Source organism: Microchirus variegatus (genome assembly GCF_963457635.1).
Source record: "Microchirus variegatus genome assembly, chromosome: 11".
Classification (NCBI taxonomy): Eukaryota; Metazoa; Chordata; class Actinopteri; order Pleuronectiformes; family Soleidae; genus Microchirus; species Microchirus variegatus.
Window position 1 is genome coordinate 13,716,338 of NC_139812.1, and position 18,170 is coordinate 13,734,507.

At 40.9% G+C, this 18,170-nt stretch overlaps 1 protein-coding gene across 3 annotated transcripts; it reads right to left on the bottom strand.

The window, feature by feature from the left end:
- Positions 1-143: 143 nt before the first annotated feature.
- Positions 144-18,104, bottom strand: lrrfip2 (leucine rich repeat (in FLII) interacting protein 2). 3 transcript variants are annotated; one of them, XM_083897620.1, is made up of 27 exons: positions 17,932-18,104; positions 15,894-16,053; positions 11,426-11,512; positions 10,999-11,058; positions 10,326-10,388; positions 10,151-10,189; positions 9,881-9,952; positions 9,198-9,248; positions 9,031-9,099; positions 8,701-8,790; positions 8,227-8,283; positions 7,392-7,445; positions 7,249-7,305; positions 6,678-6,746; positions 6,285-6,398; positions 5,816-5,857; positions 5,141-5,272; positions 4,622-4,693; positions 3,678-3,848; positions 3,449-3,541; positions 2,991-3,083; positions 2,239-2,340; positions 1,492-1,624; positions 1,199-1,369; positions 1,025-1,104; positions 835-939; positions 144-741 (listed from the first exon to the last, which is right to left on the bottom strand). In XM_083897620.1, exons 2-27 carry the CDS (start codon positions 15,981-15,983, stop codon positions 631-633), a joined length of 2,277 nt encoding a protein of 758 aa, XP_083753746.1. In that variant the 5' UTR covers positions 15,984-16,053; positions 17,932-18,104; the 3' UTR covers positions 144-630. The 3 variants fall into 3 exon arrangements, with proteins under 3 accessions (XP_083753746.1, XP_083753747.1, XP_083753748.1); XM_083897621.1 differs by lacking the exons at positions 6,285-6,398; positions 6,678-6,746; positions 7,249-7,305; ... (7 more) ...; positions 10,326-10,388; positions 10,999-11,058; XM_083897622.1 differs by lacking the exons at positions 4,622-4,693; positions 6,285-6,398; positions 6,678-6,746; ... (8 more) ...; positions 10,326-10,388; positions 10,999-11,058.
- Between the last annotated feature and the right edge of the window lie 66 nt (positions 18,105-18,170).

Consider the following 18,170-nt stretch of genomic DNA (forward strand, 5'->3'; position numbering starts at 1 on the left):
TTTTTTTAAATACATCATTCTGTACCTGTTAAAACTATTATTGTTTTTCATGGAGCGGTGCAGACCTTCTGTCTCTGGTGTGAAAAGGCACTTCACTGTGGAGGGGAAGCAGAGAAGGTGCAGGGCCGGAGCAGCTGTGAGGGTTGATCTGTTTAAAAGCATCATTATACTCATTCATGCAACTTATCAAAAAAAAGAAGAAAAAGAAAACACAAACAAACAAAAAAAACAAATAATAAACAAAAACAGTACAGCCAAGCACCCAGTCAGAGGGTAATAAAATCTCACAGATAACATGATGTACAAAGAAAAATTATGTAGTGACCAGAGAAAATTTCATCAGTTCCATCTCCCAGCAACTTTATAGTTTTATTACTTTTGAGTCATTCCTCCCAAAACACCTGGCAACTTACCAGATAAAACCAGATAAAACCCAACACCTGGTTTTTAGAAAGACAGACATTATTCAGCTTTTTGCCTGTGCTACAAGTATTCTTTTTAAAGTGTTTTTGGTTAGCTACGAATCTTAAAGTGTTACAGCTGAATGTGGAAATGTGCTCCAGATGCAAAAATGGCAGTCAGAGGTCAGAGGTGCGAGTTTAAGGGCTTCTGTGGTGATGCTGCCTTGCCTCACTGCTGTGAAAGAAGGGCGTTCCTGTTGGCCTTCATCTTCTCAAGGCGCTTTACTAGGTGATTGTTGGTCATCTCCATCTCCTCGTTCTTATCCAGAGCCGTGCGCAGCTGTGGTGGAGTGTAGGACAATCATTACAATTCAGCCTGCTGAAAAAAAAAACACGTTCATGCTACAAAACACAAGTTAAATGGCGTCTTTACCTCTCTTTGAAGTTTCCTTTTTTCTGCTTTTAGTTCATCCTCTACTTTCTCTGAATTATCTGCTGATGTCTTGTACCTGGACACTTGCCCTTCAAGTCTATTAATCTGAAAACACAAAGCAAAAACAACACTTGCAACTTGAAGCCTTAAAACATTTTAATAAAAATGTTTTTAAATGTTTTTCACTTACATTTTGCTCCATTGTACCCATTTCCTGTTCTGCCTTAGAAAGCTTGAATTTGTATTCACTAATCTGTCTGTTGGCATCTCCTACAGAGAAAACAGAAACAAGCGGATTTAGAAAATGTAGACAATGTTGAAAAGGTAATTTATGAGTTAATATGTAGCTGTAAGAGCAACTTACTTTGCATCTCAATAAAATGTAGGTCTGTACCGTTCTCCACCCTCTCCCCATCTGTGAACGTACTGTCCACCTTTGAGTGTTTCTGTCTCTCCTCTTCCAGCTGATTCTTCAACTTTCTGATCTGAGTCAACAGCTCATCCTTCTCCTCTGCCAACTTCCGTAGCCTGACATCTGCACAACAGAAGGAAACCACTTTGAACTCATACTCATAAAGACTATTTGCGGTTTATAAAAGGGATTCTCATCGCAAGCCTTGATGTGCAAAAACAGTTGTGTTGCATCCTGCGACTCACCCAGAGGACCGTCTCCTGCTGACTCCAGCACCTGGGCGGCCTCCTGGGAGACAACAGTGATCCCTGGGGACACAGGCTCATGGTTGACATCTCCGTTTGGTGTACCGTCTGGGATGATGACCAGCCCATGTTTCTATGGTGAGGAAACAAACCAACAGCTGGCTGTCATTGAGGTTTTAAAAAAAAAAGACTTTTAAAATTAAACAACAGTTGGTCCTCTGTAAATGTTACAACATATCCCAAAATAAAAGCTCCTGACACAGTGCCTCACTCCAGACAAAGTGAAGCAGAATGTGTCAGGATTTGCCCTGGACTCGTCTGTGTTCAGACACGTTTGCAGAAGTACTTTCATTTTTATTAATCTGTAAACCATGTGCGTTAAAGTTCCTCCACGCTGCTTCTTTTACCCTTTGGCAAAAAATTAAGACGTTCCTTGCGGTTGAATGTTGTACACTCGTTTGCACAACACTGATATTTTAGCAGCGTGCTCCAAATTTTCCCTTTTATTTTACCTCGAGCAAACACAATAACAGATGTTGACTTGTGTGTTTATTACCATGGTGACGTCCGTGTGTAGCGACTTAGCCTATGAGCAAGATTACAGTTTAGCACTTTACCAAAGAAATAAGGTGGGCACAGAATACAAGGAAACATTAACTCTCGAAAAACCTCCAAACCTAATTGAAAGGTACATAACAGGCGGCAAAAACGTATTCCTGGGTCCATTTCTTTCTTTCTGGGACCTACCTCTCCTGCTTTGGCCTTCTGCTTGATGTCAGCGAGCTCATCTCTGAGCTCATCTCTCTCATTCCTAATGCAATCAAAGTACTCTTTCTGCCTCTCTAGGGCCTGGCCACACAGACGAGACAAGACAAGAGAGAGGAGAAGAGGCAAAACAGAAGTTGGATAGACTCATGACAGACACAGCAAGACATGCCCCATGCACAAACATGCACTGTGTGACTCGGGCCAAAAATGAGGAGGGAGAAAAACGGTGAACAAACAGATGAGGACATGCAAACAGAAAATGGCAAAGGTTAAGAGAGGTAGAGAAGAGGGGCAGAGGAATTCTAATAGTAGGGAAATAATTCTGCTGATTCAGACACAAAGCCTCTATTTTTTGAGTTTGACTTTATGCACTCACACACATTAAGTAATCCACAGGAGTGACATGCATGTCATGCTTGATACATTTCTCCTCAACAAACTTGAATTTGTATTTCACAGGTTGCTCACTTCAAGTTTTAACACAGTGCAAGTGGACGTGTTTAATTAGCTAAAGCTGCAGAATCCAAACAGACACTCCTGTTATTTCGACATGCAAAATCCAAACTGTGAATATGGATGGGATCTGGTAAGTGCTAATGCTTAAGGGTCTCCATTGTGCAGAGACAGTAAGAGAGGCAAGAGAATGGATGGACGTGTGTCTACAGGCCAAAAACTGCAACCATCTATTGCCTCTTATAACTTGTCAGTGCACTAGTGCTGGAACCTCCTACCCCAATCTTTTTGTCCTTCCAGTTTATAGTTTCCTGCAGGTCAAACACCTCTCTGGTGAGGGCATCTAACTTAGTCTGCATTTTCTGGCTCTCCTGGAGCGGCGTTGATCAGTAAAAAAAAAAGACAACACATGATAAGAACAGAACAGGAAAAATTTAAGGGAAAAAAGAAGTGAACGGTACATAAACACATAACAAAAATGAGAGATACAAACAGGTGAACAAGGTGAGAAGAGGCCAAATTAGAGGAGATCAACAGAAAGGAATGAACAATAGTGATCAGAGTCAGAGAATGAGACCTAGAGGCAGTTCCTTATCAGTTACTACAGAATATAAGCCTTCTCTATAAAGTCTGCAAAGAGGCACCAACATCTGTCTTAAGTGCTAACAGAATCACAGTCTGATGTGGTCACATGGGCAAAAACTGTTTGGTTTCCTAATACAGAGGACCACCTTACCTCTATAAGCTCATCTCTTTGGCGGATTCCCTCTTTCAGCTCTTCCTGTTTATGCTGCAGGACGGTACACGTGTGCTTTTGCCTTTCAAGTTCCTGAAACCACAGACACAAATCTTTTTGGCCTCAGCTCCACATTAGATTTTGGAACTTTAGTATCATGAATGTCTGGCAGGTTTACTGGACATAATTAAAGGATTCAGAAATTTTCTTTGACTGAGAGATTAGTCACCTTTGACTTGTCTTCCAGCTCCCTCTTCATCTCTGCCATTTGTTCCTCCATCTCCTCGATAACGTCTTTTAGTGTGTCCACTTGATAGATGAGGTTGCCTTTGTCGTTATCCAGCTGTGCGTTCGATACCATGGCTTTCTTATACTTCTCCTCCACCTCTACAAGTGACTCCTGATATGGGTGAAAGGTCGTTAATGAACACAGTAATCTAATTCAAAGCAGAGATCACCTACATGCAACAGAGGGGGGCTCTCATTGGTGTGAACAGAACATTTAAAAATGCATTTATCAGATAAAACATGCTACAAAGCACTTTTCTTATTTATAAAGTAAAAAGAATTCTGTACCAGCCATTTTTCCAAAAGGTCATTTGATGTGCATTGTGCAAGAGGTGACATTGAGTAAACAATACTTAGAAAGCATTGAATCACTCTGAGGAGTGAAACAAGGCAGTATTGTGGAAAGATGATCTGAAAGAGAAGTGAAGGGAAAAAAAGGATCTAGCTAAAGTGAATCAGCTGCATTTAACTCTCAAGAACAGGCCACGAGTCAGGTGTGTGAGTAAACTACTAGTGTGCTTTGTAAGAGAAACATCTGTTAAAGTTGGACCATCCAAAATGTAGACAACAGCAGCCTGGATGGAGGAATTTCAAGTCATCTGTCAGCAGATGGAGTGTGTTACTCTTCGAACACCTCTGAATTGTGGGAGTGTCTTCACGTTAGACAACGACCAGTGTGTTGGATCAAAACAGGAAGTGAGGGACGATCATGCAACACAAAAGGGTTGTTACACAATTCAGACTGGGAGCACGCAAAGACAGAGTTGGTGTTAGGAGCTACAGGAGGGGGAACAGGGGGGTATAGATGGGGTGGCAGGGGGTTAGTGATGCCATACTGCTCCCAGAGGACAAGAGAAGGCATGCTTTGAGCTCAAGCCCCTCTACCTTCAGCTCTTTAAGCCCTTGCATGTACCGCCCTTCTACATCCTGAATCTGGTCCTTTAGTTCATAGATATCCTGTAGAGCAGATGGAGGGAATGGTTTGGGTAAACGTGGGCACCGGAGGGTAGGGGGTATTCAAGGAGAGATAACAAAAGCACCCGTGCTTCCATTTCAAAGACAGTCTAGCTGGCAGAAACATGACCACCCAGATTTAGAGAACAGCTACGGAGAACACGTCACATTCAGACCTCCCGTGCAAACAAGAAGAAAAACAGTTAAAGCAGACGCTTAGAACAGCAGGGAGTTCAAAACAGAGGTAATGCTGTGGGAGGTTCATAGGCAGAATCAGATGTTTACATAAGTGGCTCAAACATATAACATATGGGTTTGAGTATTATGACAATGTGATGATGACGACCGAGTCTAGAACAAGTAAAGTCTTAATACAGGTTTGTTTTTCTACTCCCTTTATTTAGACACATGTATACAGATTCGACACTGTGTGTACAGTAAATATCTTACCCTCAGTTCACTCAGACTGGTGTCAGGGTCATAGACGTTACCCATGTCTGTACTGCCACGCCGTGAGGAGGAACCACCCAGCGATGCCAGTGTGGCTGCCGAGAGGCCCGGGGTGGCACATCGGGAGGATGGCTGTTAACGCAAAGGTGAACACAATTTGAGGAAAAAAACAAAACAAAAAAAAACACAAAAATAGCACACAACTCTTGACATGTTATTCAACACTGTCATCGGATGCCGCAGGGCTCTTAAGTGATCCCATTCAAATCCTGCTGAGGGAGGCATTGTCACAAACGTGTGCTGGAGTTGATTTAATGAACTTGACAAACTAGCTTACAATAACCACAGGCTGCGTTTACAAAAGGCATTTGTTGGCTGTTTGTTGATTTGTTGCCATAGCTCCACTCCAACTACATACTGTGTTAATTCATAGGTCATTGTAGGTTTTTACCTCTTGCCTTTTGGTGTGTAATTATGTTCCTGACAAAATCTAAATCTATTTTAGAAGTCCCTACATGTAGCTACTAAGTTTTAAAATAAAGGCATTTGAGCATCTACAGAAAAACTGAACTGTTGAAAATACTGAATGAACCGAGTTCTGTACACACAACTACTACACATATCACACATCCCTACTACTACTACTACTACTAATAATAATGATGATGCACTTACCCGACTATAATCTGAATACTGCTTGTCACATTTTTCATCCAGCTGAAAGAAAAATAAAAAATACTTTAGAATTAGTTACAGTACACTACTGTCAGAACCATGCGTCCTGTCATGCTTCGAGTCGTGTCCTTCACCTGGAGATCAGTTCAGGTCATGGGTTAATACAAGTGAGGGGTGAGTGCTGCATGTTCACAGACCACAAAGACAAACAAAGTTAACATTCAGTGAATCACAAACGCTCTCTTAAAAAAAAAAAAAAAAAAAGTGTCATGTATGATACACACTGCAGTCACATTCATTTCAGCTATCTGTGTCTACTCATCTGTACGGTTATGAATATAAGAACAGTAGAATGTGGGATGGGTTTTGAATACCAACATTTTTTATTTTATTTTAACCATGCATTAGATTTCAAACATTATTAGTGCTGCACAGAATTTCACTCCAATGTCACGAGCTAGCCACTTACAGCGTCCAGATCGGGAATGCTCAAATCGTCAATGTCAGACACAATACTGCCCCGTCGGTTGGTGCGGCTGAAATAGTCAGCAGCCGACTCACTTATGTCTGAGAAGTCTGACGACTGCTCACAGCACACACAGGGTGAAGATGAAAAGCAGAAAAATAAATAACAAGGGGCAAAAGAGTAGAAGTCAGAGAGGGAGAGCAGAGGAAACACAATGACAAACACAATGTAGCCAGAGAAGATGACTCATCATGGTCAAAGCATTTAAAACGTATGATAGGTAGGAAGGTGACAGTTAAGGAGACAGTGGGAAAGAGAGATTTCGATAAAGACCATCAACTGCAATAGCAGCAGAGCATCTTTTTATGTTTGTCAGGCCCAGTCCCTACAGCTCACCACACTGTCCCTACGGCCTCTGTTGTAGCGCTCCTGAGACACGCTGCTGACTGTGTCTTCATCTGAGGACTGCGACGAACACACACACACACACACAAAATGAGAATCTGAATTAATGTAGAAGATGGTTGCATGCCCAAAGCTTTTTTCTGACACACATGGCATGTTCAATCAGCAATCCCTTGACATCCAGTAGCAGTCTCTGATATAAAGAGATCATGGGTTTACTCTACAGACTCTAATAATGGATTCCAAGTCATGCTATTTTGATAAGCTACTCAAATGCAACAACTGGCAAAAAAAAGCCTGACTCAACATCTACACCTAAAGAGCACTAATGAAGGAATACTCAGATCACACGTTTAAACGCCAATCAGAGATGTTGTTTCCTAAAGCAACCTGTAGCCAGGTTGGTGTGAGTAGTCAGCATCATCCACAGAATTGAGAGGGTGGGGTGGGGGAAAGGCTTCGGTGGTTTGGGAAGGTGCAAATGGGAGCCGGTTGGCAGTTAGTGTCTGTATGTGCTATTAGCTGCCATCATGCAGGGTGCTGGTGGTTATCAGGGGCTCACCGCAGGGCTGGTGCGAGTGGAGCTGGCTCCAGAGGAGTACCAGCTGTATTCAGAGGGCTGTGGACAGGACAAGACAGGATAAAGACGGGGGCATCACAGTACGCGGGCTAAAATGCTGTTTGACAAACATTCAGAAGACTTACAGCTTTTGAACTGTAGCCCGAGCCGTAAAGACCAGTGTCTTCATGAATAGAGGCCTGAGTGCACATGTGGGAGACAATTCAGGACTCAGCAAAACATGAGAGGCAACATTAATCTTTGACTCACTAGCTTAAACGGCATGCATAAAGGACTTTCTTTGTAACATGCAATAAACACGTGTTCTAGCACTTTACACCAAAAGCACTAACTAAAGAAAAAAACAACTCCTTCTTTATCTTACTGAAGCACACATTTATGGCCACTTCTAAAGGCTCAGACTGTCCAGGAGCTGAATATAAGTAGCTGGACATCCTATCACATGCATGTGGCCACATGAGTGGGGAAAGGTCTGGGGCCACATCCATACTGCTATGTTTTAATTTGAAAACAGTATTCTCAGTTAAAATCCATCTACTTCCAGGCGAGCATTTAAGCTCTACAGAGTACATATCAACAAACCTAAAAGTGTACTGCCAGTGTGACCAGGAAGCTGGCTTTATTTCAGAAAGAATCATTATCAAGGAACAATAATCATGAATGTATTCCAATGACGAGGTGAAATTAAACTGAAGGTGTTTGAACGTTGAGTTGTGACCAATAAGAACCAATCAACAAGTGAATGCAGGTAACTGTGTATTTTTTTCAAACGACTCAAAATCAGCCCATCCAACCTTGGGAGTTTTCAAATTAAACAGAGCCAGCAATGTTTTTGTGGCTTATCCAGAGCACAATATTTGCATTTTTAAATGAAAATGGAGGAGAATGGATGTAGCCTGATTCTGAAAATAACTCAAAACATGCAGAAAGATGCTGGCCACCCAGTGGACAGAAACTGACCACGCTGTAGCTGCGAGGCAGCCCCGTACCAGAGGTGGAGGACAAGGAAGTGGTGGCCTGTTGGAGAACAGGGGAGCAGGGAAATGTTTAGAGGACAGAGGGGAGCTGTGGCAGGAATGTGAAGTGGTGAGAGACAAAAGAGCAGCAGCAAGTGGAAACAGGATGAATGTTTGTTGACCCTGTAGCATTCAGAGCCGTCAGCTCAAAATGCTGAGTGTGAAAGTCAGCTGAGATGACGTGACACCGTCTCTGTTAAAGTATGATTTTCTCTTTTGAGACAGCTCTCTCTTTACTTTGGTGCATTCATTGCAATAAAACAGTTGCCCATACTGCAGAAATACAACTAATGAAATTAAGAATATAAACGTACAACTAACTAGACAGTGCAACTAGCATTTAGTTTCACTGGGTACTGTTTAACCACAATGTAAAAAGGCTTACAGATGGACAGACAGCACGCAGAGGATAACTGACCCGAGGCTGATAGGTGGAAGTGGAGAGTGGAGATGGTGGTTTGGTCTTTGTTAAGCTGGTGTAGTTCCTCTGATCATGGTACAGACCAGTCTGGAAGAGTAGTAACATATGTACTCAAACAAGCCTTGATATAAAACATTTTTTTGCCCCAAGCATCAGACTTGCATCTATACCTAAAAAGTTTGATCAATGTCAAACTGAATTTAATAGTCAATTTCATCCCATATTAGTGTTGTAACAGTAAATTATCACTGGAAGCCACTGTTGTTAGTCTTTACTGCCTCCATGCTTGAGGCTACAGAAAACACACAAACGGCAAGAGACACTGACCAGCAGGTCCTTCTTTGAAGAGCTGGATGAACTCTTTCTATGGCCATGAAGGTCATTGTACACAGAGCTCTGTTTAGCCCAGAAAACAGATAAATAAAATGAGACAAATAACTACAAGAGAGGTGTAAAAGCAGTGCTTAATGGATGACCAACACACATGTACATACAGTGGAGCGGGAGCTCTTGAGAGTGGAGGAACTAATGGAGAGGCCATCAGACTGAAGAGGGAACAGGAGTCAGGAATTATTAGAGAACAATAGATGGTCAACGGTCTTTTCAGGCACACCACAGTCCGTGTGTTTCACTAATATGAGGTTAGTTGTTCTAACACAGCAACCGCCAAAGCACACCATTTATTTTTCCACACCCTGCCTGGGCCACACTGAGGGAGTAAAAACATTTGTCAGGGGATTTTTTCTAATACAATCAGCATGCAACGGAAGCCAAGTAAAAAAAAGAATATATTATCAACCAAAAATTGGCTCAAATGCAGTCAAACACAGCTACTTCAAACTGTTGATTGCACAAATGATTTCCACGAAGCGTATAAAAAAAAATCTAAAAAAGGTGTTTCACTATGAAAGAATGTTCTTCTTTGTCAGTCCAACAGAATCAAATGTAAGAATGAAACTGTGGAAAATAGGTGCCTCAATGCTGCATCTAGTCTCAATATAAAAACTGTCAATATTTTCTTCAGCATAAAACTTTGAACTGTGAAAACTTTGACTCCTGTTGAGGCACAGTATCAGTTAGTTCGGCTTAGAAAAATAAAGCTTAAAATACAAGTATTGAACCCGTTATCAGACTCCACACCTATATGATCTCACACACATGCGCAAACCAAACGCACCAAGGCATCTTTTCTGCGGGAACTGGGTCGACTTTTACTAGAACCCAAGTCACGTACTGCTGATGAAGTTGACTAAAAAGTGAAAAGAAAAGAAAAACGACAGTAGCAGATATTAGGATAAATCAGCAATCAAGTTAAGTAAGTTATGACCTAAAATGTGAGTTGAATCTATTACTCCAGCAAGTGCAAGAACAATGGCAATCACACATCAGTGCACCCCTATGAGAGCACAGTCTTAATAAAACTGGTAGGGGTGTATTATATACGCACCCTGTAGCTGCGGACTGACATGACATCATCATCCAGTCCCTGTTAATGTGGAAACATGGAGTCATAGCACAAAAGCAGACAGAAAGAGACATGGGTGGTGAGAGATAAACTGCAGGATGTAAGAAAAAGAAGAGGAAATACAGGCAAAGAGGAAGTGTCTGAGGGAGATACAGACCCGTCGATGGTGACTGCTGGACCTACTACTACTACTAGAGGTTTTGGCTTTTTCTGCGTCAGCCTGGGATCAGAGAGGAAAGTTGGTAAAAACTATAGTGAAAGTAGAGCGGCTCAATCACATACGTAAATAAGGTCCCTGCAGTGTTTTAAAGTGGTGATGCAAAGCCCAAACCATGCTATACAGTGTCCATCAACACGTTTCGGCATAAACATGCGCTCTCTTTAAACAGTAGCAAGATTAATTATATACAGAAACAGCTGACATTCTGCACATTTTTGCCTCATCTGTTCCTTTTAACAGAGCACACACACTACTAAATACATCAACACACGAGTCACGACGTACCAAGTCCATAAATATTCAAAACATCCACAATTTCTGAGGTAGCTAGAGGCCAAAGGGGTTATGGCTGAACATCCAAACGACACTTTTGCATGCAGACTCGGCTATTCTAAATAAAGTCAAAGGCCAAAGCCTAGCCTACAGACACACACAGTCACAGATGTGGGTGTCTCCAAAGAAAATACACTGCTAAGGCATTTATCCACAGTGAGGTACACAGTGCAGTCTGCGAGTCAAGTATATCTAAACTGTCAGGGTTGACTGACACTCAGACACACAACAGGCTGTTAGTGGACTGTGAGGCTGCAGCACTCTCTTGCTCGCCTACCATCCACTGGTGGATCTGACCCCATTTTCTGCTGCTACTGCCAGATGAGTGGTAAGAAAGCTGGATAGAGGGAGGAAGTGCCAGCAAAAACATACAATCATATTTCACTCAATACTATGAAAAGGGAAAAAAGGAGAGACTTTCACGACAGGAATAGACATTTTGGTCTTTGGATATCTGTGGACATGCAGCACTTTTTTCCTTTTTATGTGGGTATTGGTTTGTGTTTGAACTGTCAAATCACAGTCATGGACACAGATGAAGAGCTTCAAAAATCAACACCAGATTTTGTAATGTCTGGTCAGGTAATGAGGTAAGAGAAGGCAATGTTGGTCTTAGTTGAGAGCAGCATTTTTGAGGCTTGCCTGTTGCTCTCCCTTTGAATAAAGGTGTTTTTTTCCAGCCAGGTGCAATTTGTGTTGAATACCTCTTTCTGCTGTCGTTCAAGTTCCCTCATTCGAATATCCCTGGCCTCCGCCCGAGCTGCCCTCTTCGCTGCCAGCCTTGCCTCCGCCTGTGTGATACATGAACACACTAATCAGCCATGTTTGAAAACTGAATTATCAAAACATCAAAGAATATAGTTCATGAATATATGTGGGTACTAAAGGCATCCACTTCCTGTAAGAGAAAGAAACACTGGAAAATTATGACATTTCTTTGAAGAATCTTAAGTGTCACTGTCGAGACCGCTGAGAGACCAGCTTCCCATAACTGGAACTATATTGTCTAAAAATATAACTGCTTCATTTTCTAAAATGTACAAGCTACTTTAGAGACAGTAAAGCACAGCATCAAAATAATGTGTCATGTTTATGTAATGTATGTATTATATATATATATATATATATATTATTACGTATGTCCTTGCACCAAAAACATAGCACAGTTATTCTGGTATTGCTGTGCACATTGATGAATAATAAGAAACTGCAGTATACTGATGATACAGATACACTTGGTTGGCAGGTTATTACAGTGTGTGCTCTGAAGTAAAACTAATGCAATAACCTTACGTTTGTCATTGTCAAATGAGGTCATACAATGCTGAATAAGCAACATTGTGCTAGTAAAGCGAAATGGCTGCCAACGGTTGGAGTATGGGTGAAAATAAAAAGCAGCAACTGCAAAAAAGATTCAGAAGTTGAATTACTGCAAAAAAAATCCCTGGTCATTCAGCACTTTGACAAGATATACCTCTAGCAACTAGGGAGCAGAGGGGTGGTACACTAGGTTGACAGCAGTGTTTTGGTAATTACTCAGAATTCCCAAGGGAGGGTTACAACATTTTTGCATTGGAGTTTTAAATAAACAAAATACAATTACAACCATATTAATTTTAATTAAGTAAAAAACCTCCTATGGCAGAAAAGGGAGTCAATCAATTTGCTGGAATACGGACGGGAACTTATTTTACAAAGTACCCCAGCAGAGAAGGAGCTAATTTAGGACCCTACACAGGTGGCCATGTAGACGGTTCTACTAATTACATACTAAGCATGCTTGAAGACACAACATGCAAAAGAATGGCACACTTGCTCACAAAGCCCAGCCCTTTATCTCTGACTAAAAGACAGTCCATAAATACTGTGCAAGCTGTGTACAGTATCTCACTGCAGACAAACAGTCAGCATTCCAACAATTTCTTATCTGCTCTGCCAGAGTACAGGGCGTGTGAGTATAGGCCATTCCTGGTTCAATAATAGCCTGGGGTGAACACTCATTGAATAATATTAATGCTAAACAACCACTGTTACCCGTACAAGTCATGTACAAGTATTTTATATCAAACTAATATTACAAACAGTCACAAAAACTGAAAGCAATACATGTGCCACAGGTTTGGGTTGACTTTAACAGTAGGAGGAAGTTACAGGTGAACAGGTAACTGTTGGAATTAAACAGGAGTGTTTTACCCTGTCACATTCCAAGTGAGTGAGTTTATTCCTGGATGATACAGTCATAGATAAAGTTAAGATGACGTCTGAGACAAAATAATAACTTGATGATATCTCTCGAGCAAAAGAAAATGTCTGTACAGGCGCTGTCTCTCTTTCATCGATGGTTATGGCATTTTAAAATGTTCCTCGTTTCCTGTGACTGTTCTGGTTAATTATTCTAGAGACAAACATGGTTTGTACAAGGTGAAAAAGGAACGGAAGTTGTAAACACACAAATGGAAAAGACAAATCAGTAAGCAGGAGAGACGGCTGCCCTGTACTCTGCTCTGCACAGCAGCTCAGCTGAGGTCTCTGTCTCTGTCCTATCTATAGCCTGTCCCATCTGACCCAAACTGACAGCCACATTATGGGCCTGGGAGAGTAACCTGAGCGGTTCACCATCAAACACACCTCCAGAATTATGAACAGAGGTAGAACCGTTAATCTGTCGGCTAATTAATTGGTCCAATTTAGCCAGTTTTAAAAATAATAATAAAACCAAAAATAATTATATAAAATAATATAATTATTTAATGAATGAGCTGATGACATTTTTATCCATGCATTTCATATTTAGTTTCAAAATAATTGCCCTGAAGTGCAGACACAAATATTTGATTGGAGAGACAGATCCAAAGTGTCATTCAATAAATGTTTGAGTTAAGAAACTTTGTGTATCATTTATTGTTTTTTTGTTGTTATATTTCATCCGATTCCCCCAGCTCCCCCGCAACCCTCATGTGGAGGATAAAGCAATAGAAGATAAATAATCAAATTGGGGCTTAGACTGTTGGTCAGACAAATCAAGCAACTACATAATTCCAAAACACAACATCTAAAATATAATATTTTCTACTACTTGAAACGCAAACATTAATATTATAGTGAAAGATACCATGTACAAAAATACTTACAGAGCACAACAAGGCATCTCTAGGTTTATTTGTAAGAAATTAGCTTACAAAAAGGTACATTAAATGAAAGGTGCACTGTGCAAATAATACTATAACTGTTGCTTTCAAAAGAAATCAAAATATTCCAGAAATTTTTCTTTGAAATTACCCTAGGAAAATAACTTGTATATAATAATATAGCTCCTCTGCATTGGTAATTTTGTTATGATTAAGTGGTCAGACAACGTGGTCAACAAATCACAGGGCCTCTAACAAACTTAACATTACATCAGGATTGTCTATGAAAATGACGACAGCACCGTGTTTCATGTGGTTCTTCTGAAATTTCACGACAACCCAATTCAACAGCTGGTAAATATCTTGCATCATTGGCTTATTAAGTTAGATCAAACAGAGAGTCCTTGTTTCAGGATGCGCTTTGCTCTCTGCAGTCTAAACAATGGAAAGAGAAAGTGTGACACTTCCCATTGTAATAGTCACCTCTAAATTCATATGGACTATGAACTACAGCTTCCACACAAACACACTCCCCCTGTACACTGGGGAAAGTCAACGACCGGCCTGTTTAATCTCCATTAGCTGCCTTAGATCCTAATCTGATAGGCAACAGGTTTGAGATGATCATCTGATTCAACCACTTGGCCACTGTCAGATTTGTAAAGCAAGCTATTGGAATTCAAAAGGACTGACTGCCGAGTAATGTAAGAGGCTGGTGACGGTGCAGGCTCAAATTCAGAGTCATTCTCAGCAGTGGTCTGTGCCAAGCACGAGCAGGAACGTTTTCACTTTTCTGATCCAGGCTCACACACAACACAAAGCAGAGGCTACAGTGATATGGAGACTTGTTTTGGGAGGTTGGTGATGTGCAACAAGTTACACTCTGAACTCCCCGCACAGTTAATCTAATCTTTAGTTTGCTCCATAAAGAGATTCAGATGTAGGACCTCACTGGGAGGGTCAGATGACTCATGTTTCTGTGATCGGCCAGCATGACTATAAAGAGAGCAAATGGAGCCTTGTGCTCAGTGCCCAAGAATGAGGCACTGCACAGCTTTCAAACAGCACATGAGGTTATTCATAAAGCACGCCAAGGCAAATATGAATGGAAGGTTGATTTATTCAGCTTTACAATCCCACCTGTGAAAGCAAGAAATAATTTGACTTCAGAAATGTTCCACACAATGTGGATATACTGTATTATCTGTACAAGCCAAACCTAAAAAGCTTTCAAATAGCAGAATTTATCTCTGCATATCACAATTTTAGCTACCCTATTCCCGAAAGAAAAAAGGCAAAAGAATGGAAGCACTTCTGTGGAACAAAATGGAATAATCCTGTGGCAAGTTGTTACAAGCCAGGCTGCTTCTCTCCTGCCTGTGTTTTCCCCCCCAAACAAAAACACTCTAGTCAAGCTCTCTGTGGTCCAAACCAGCTGTCTCTCTCTCTCTCTCTCTCTCTTCCTGGACTGAAACTCTGACTTGTAAAACCTGAATATCCACATATATGTGTATGTTTCAGAGGTCTGTTGAATGACAAAACTTTGACCATTGTGCCAAAAAGCATAAGAATTAGTTTCATAACAGATTCAGTACACCTTCCTGCCTTGTGTTGATTAAACAACTGGGTGTCAAATAGAGTTTTGTTAAGTTAACTATAATTAAATCTAGTCCGAGTCGAAATGTGATATTGTCAAACCAGTCTTAGAGATGCTGGAGAATAAACAAGAACACCCAAGATAACATTTAAAGTGTTCCGAATAAATTATTCTGTGTTTTTCACTGAAACAAAGAAGACATTTAAGAATATCCTCACATTAAGGTTTGGGAAAAAACAATTCACATTTTATGAACAAAACGATACATTTAATTGAGATAATAATCAACAGATTAATTGATTATGAAAGATGCAGCCCTAAAAATCACCTAAGCAATGACTCAGCAGTGCACATATACAGTAGAGCAATACACTGTGGGAAGTATAGAGCCCTGGTGTGTCTCTGCATAAGAGAACAATAGGATGAATATGAGTGATATAAACTTACCTCCCGGGCAATGCTACTCAAAGCCTCATCCTCTGCTGAAAACCGATCTTTCACAGGGGCACGCTTTCGACCAGAGCCTTGTGTCCCCATGGTGCCGATGCAACTATTGCTCCACCAGTATTTATGAGTCCAGAAAATGCACAAGCTTGTAGGTAAATACCTAGTGGAAGAGAGAAACACAGAGGAAACTTCAACAAGAGCTGTTAAAGTGAAATATGCATTAGGTCCGTCTCCACTTTCAACTGCTTTTCACTGTGTAAGGTTTCATGCACGCTAATCTCTCCAACAACCCATGTACTCCCTATCTCATGCCTGCAAAAACAGACAATCATTCATGTATGGCACCTACAAGGGCTTTGGATAAACAGTTGTGGCTGACATGAACCAGGTTTAACTGTGACATACAAGACCAGTACAACCTTCATTTTAAAATAAGATGTCAATGAGAACAACTAATGAGGTATGCAGGAGGATGATAACCATAACTTTAACATCTGAAAGAGGGATACAAAATACGTTAAAAATGTATCTTCATCATAAAATCAACATACGCAAGACACATTCGCAAAGACTGCTTGTACTGCAATAAATGCAATAACTGCAATAGATTGTGCATCATGGTAGTTTTGTTTGGCCAACATGTAGATTATTGTTATTTCATTTATTTAATTAATTTCTCCAAATATCATAGCTAAGCACACTTTACTCCATTTGAATCCCCCTCTCATTATTTATTTACCCGAACACCAGCAAAGGAATAAGAAGATAATTAGTTGTAGTCAATTGCAAAGAGAGAAATTAACTCATGTTTAGATTAGATAGATTTTCTATAGAGTGGCATGACAATATTTTAAAAAGACATGAAACCATGTTAATGGAATAAATAATGCAAAATCAATACTTCATGTCTGGATCTAAGCAAGCAATAAACCCATAACAGAAAGATATAATAAAAATCTGTTAATTATAATATTATGTGAAGTATATCTAATTTGTTAGCTATCTATGTCGTACTATGTACTCTGTTACTGCTGTCTAACCTTCGTTTAAGAATAAAATTAATTGTGGGTAGAATAAAGTAATATTTGTAGTATTTGATATGATAACGCATGTTTTCCTGTATGTATCTTTTAACCTGAACAAGAACTAAACCCATGACTGTTCTCTGGACATGCTTATGTTAACGGCTGGTGATAGCATTCCTTTTCATCAACATGATGACACGTGTTTGATGAACCTCCAGACAGATAGCAGACAAATCATCGCTGCATCAGGCTGGTACAGACAGGGGGAAAACGCCTAGTTAAGGACCGGACTGAGTCAGAAGACCCAAGCGAAGAATGGGCGCTACTTGAGTACGGTTACTTCCATAAACCCAGTGGGTCTGACATTCAAAATTAACAACAATTGCGCAGCAAAACACTGGCCATGAAACAAACTAAATCCGATTATTACTGATGTACTGCCCGCAGGATTATAAATGATTGTTAGCCGACGCGAATCAACCATCTTCACTTTCCATCACGTTATTAAACATGGACTTTCGCCGGATAGTTTTCCGCGTATTTACAACGCAAACACTGGCGTCCCAATACTGCGGAAAGGGAATAGTAAGCAGCGGCTAGGTTATAGCAAAACGTACACAAATAGAACTTGTGGTCGGGGTTAGCGAGCTAAATGCAACAACGTAAATGTTGGCTAAAGTTAGCCAGCTCCCTGTAAGCTAGGCACGAATGCTAAGTGGCATATCTGTCGTCCTCCAGATATTACTACCTGTAACGTTACCCTTTAAAGACCGTATTGCTGCGTGTCCACTGAAGACAAACCTACACAATAACCACAGCTATCCAAACATGTCGTTCCCGCGATTATGACCACCCTAGCACCGAAGACCCAGGAGGCACAGCTAGCTGGGCTGTTTAGCTGGGTAGTTAGCTTGGATAGCCAGCAGTGCTAATCTCGGCTCTCCTAGAGACACACAGGGCAAACTGGCACTGATCCTTCCGTCATTCCCTCCGTCCCCAAAATAAAACGTTACCTCCGCGACAGCCTTCAGGAAAACCGACAAAGCCAAGGCGTTGTTCCTTTCTTCACGTGGGGTTTAAGAGGGGGCCATTCGGCTTCTCTTCAGAGATAGGTAGTGTTTTTGTCTCCACTGACAGCTGTCATCAATCCGCCTTTCTGGAGCTCTCCTCTGCCCTCCTTACCCAGTTTCCACACACTGCGCTGTGGTTAGCGCCAAAGTTCCCGGATGTTAGAAAAAAATAGGGTGTGATG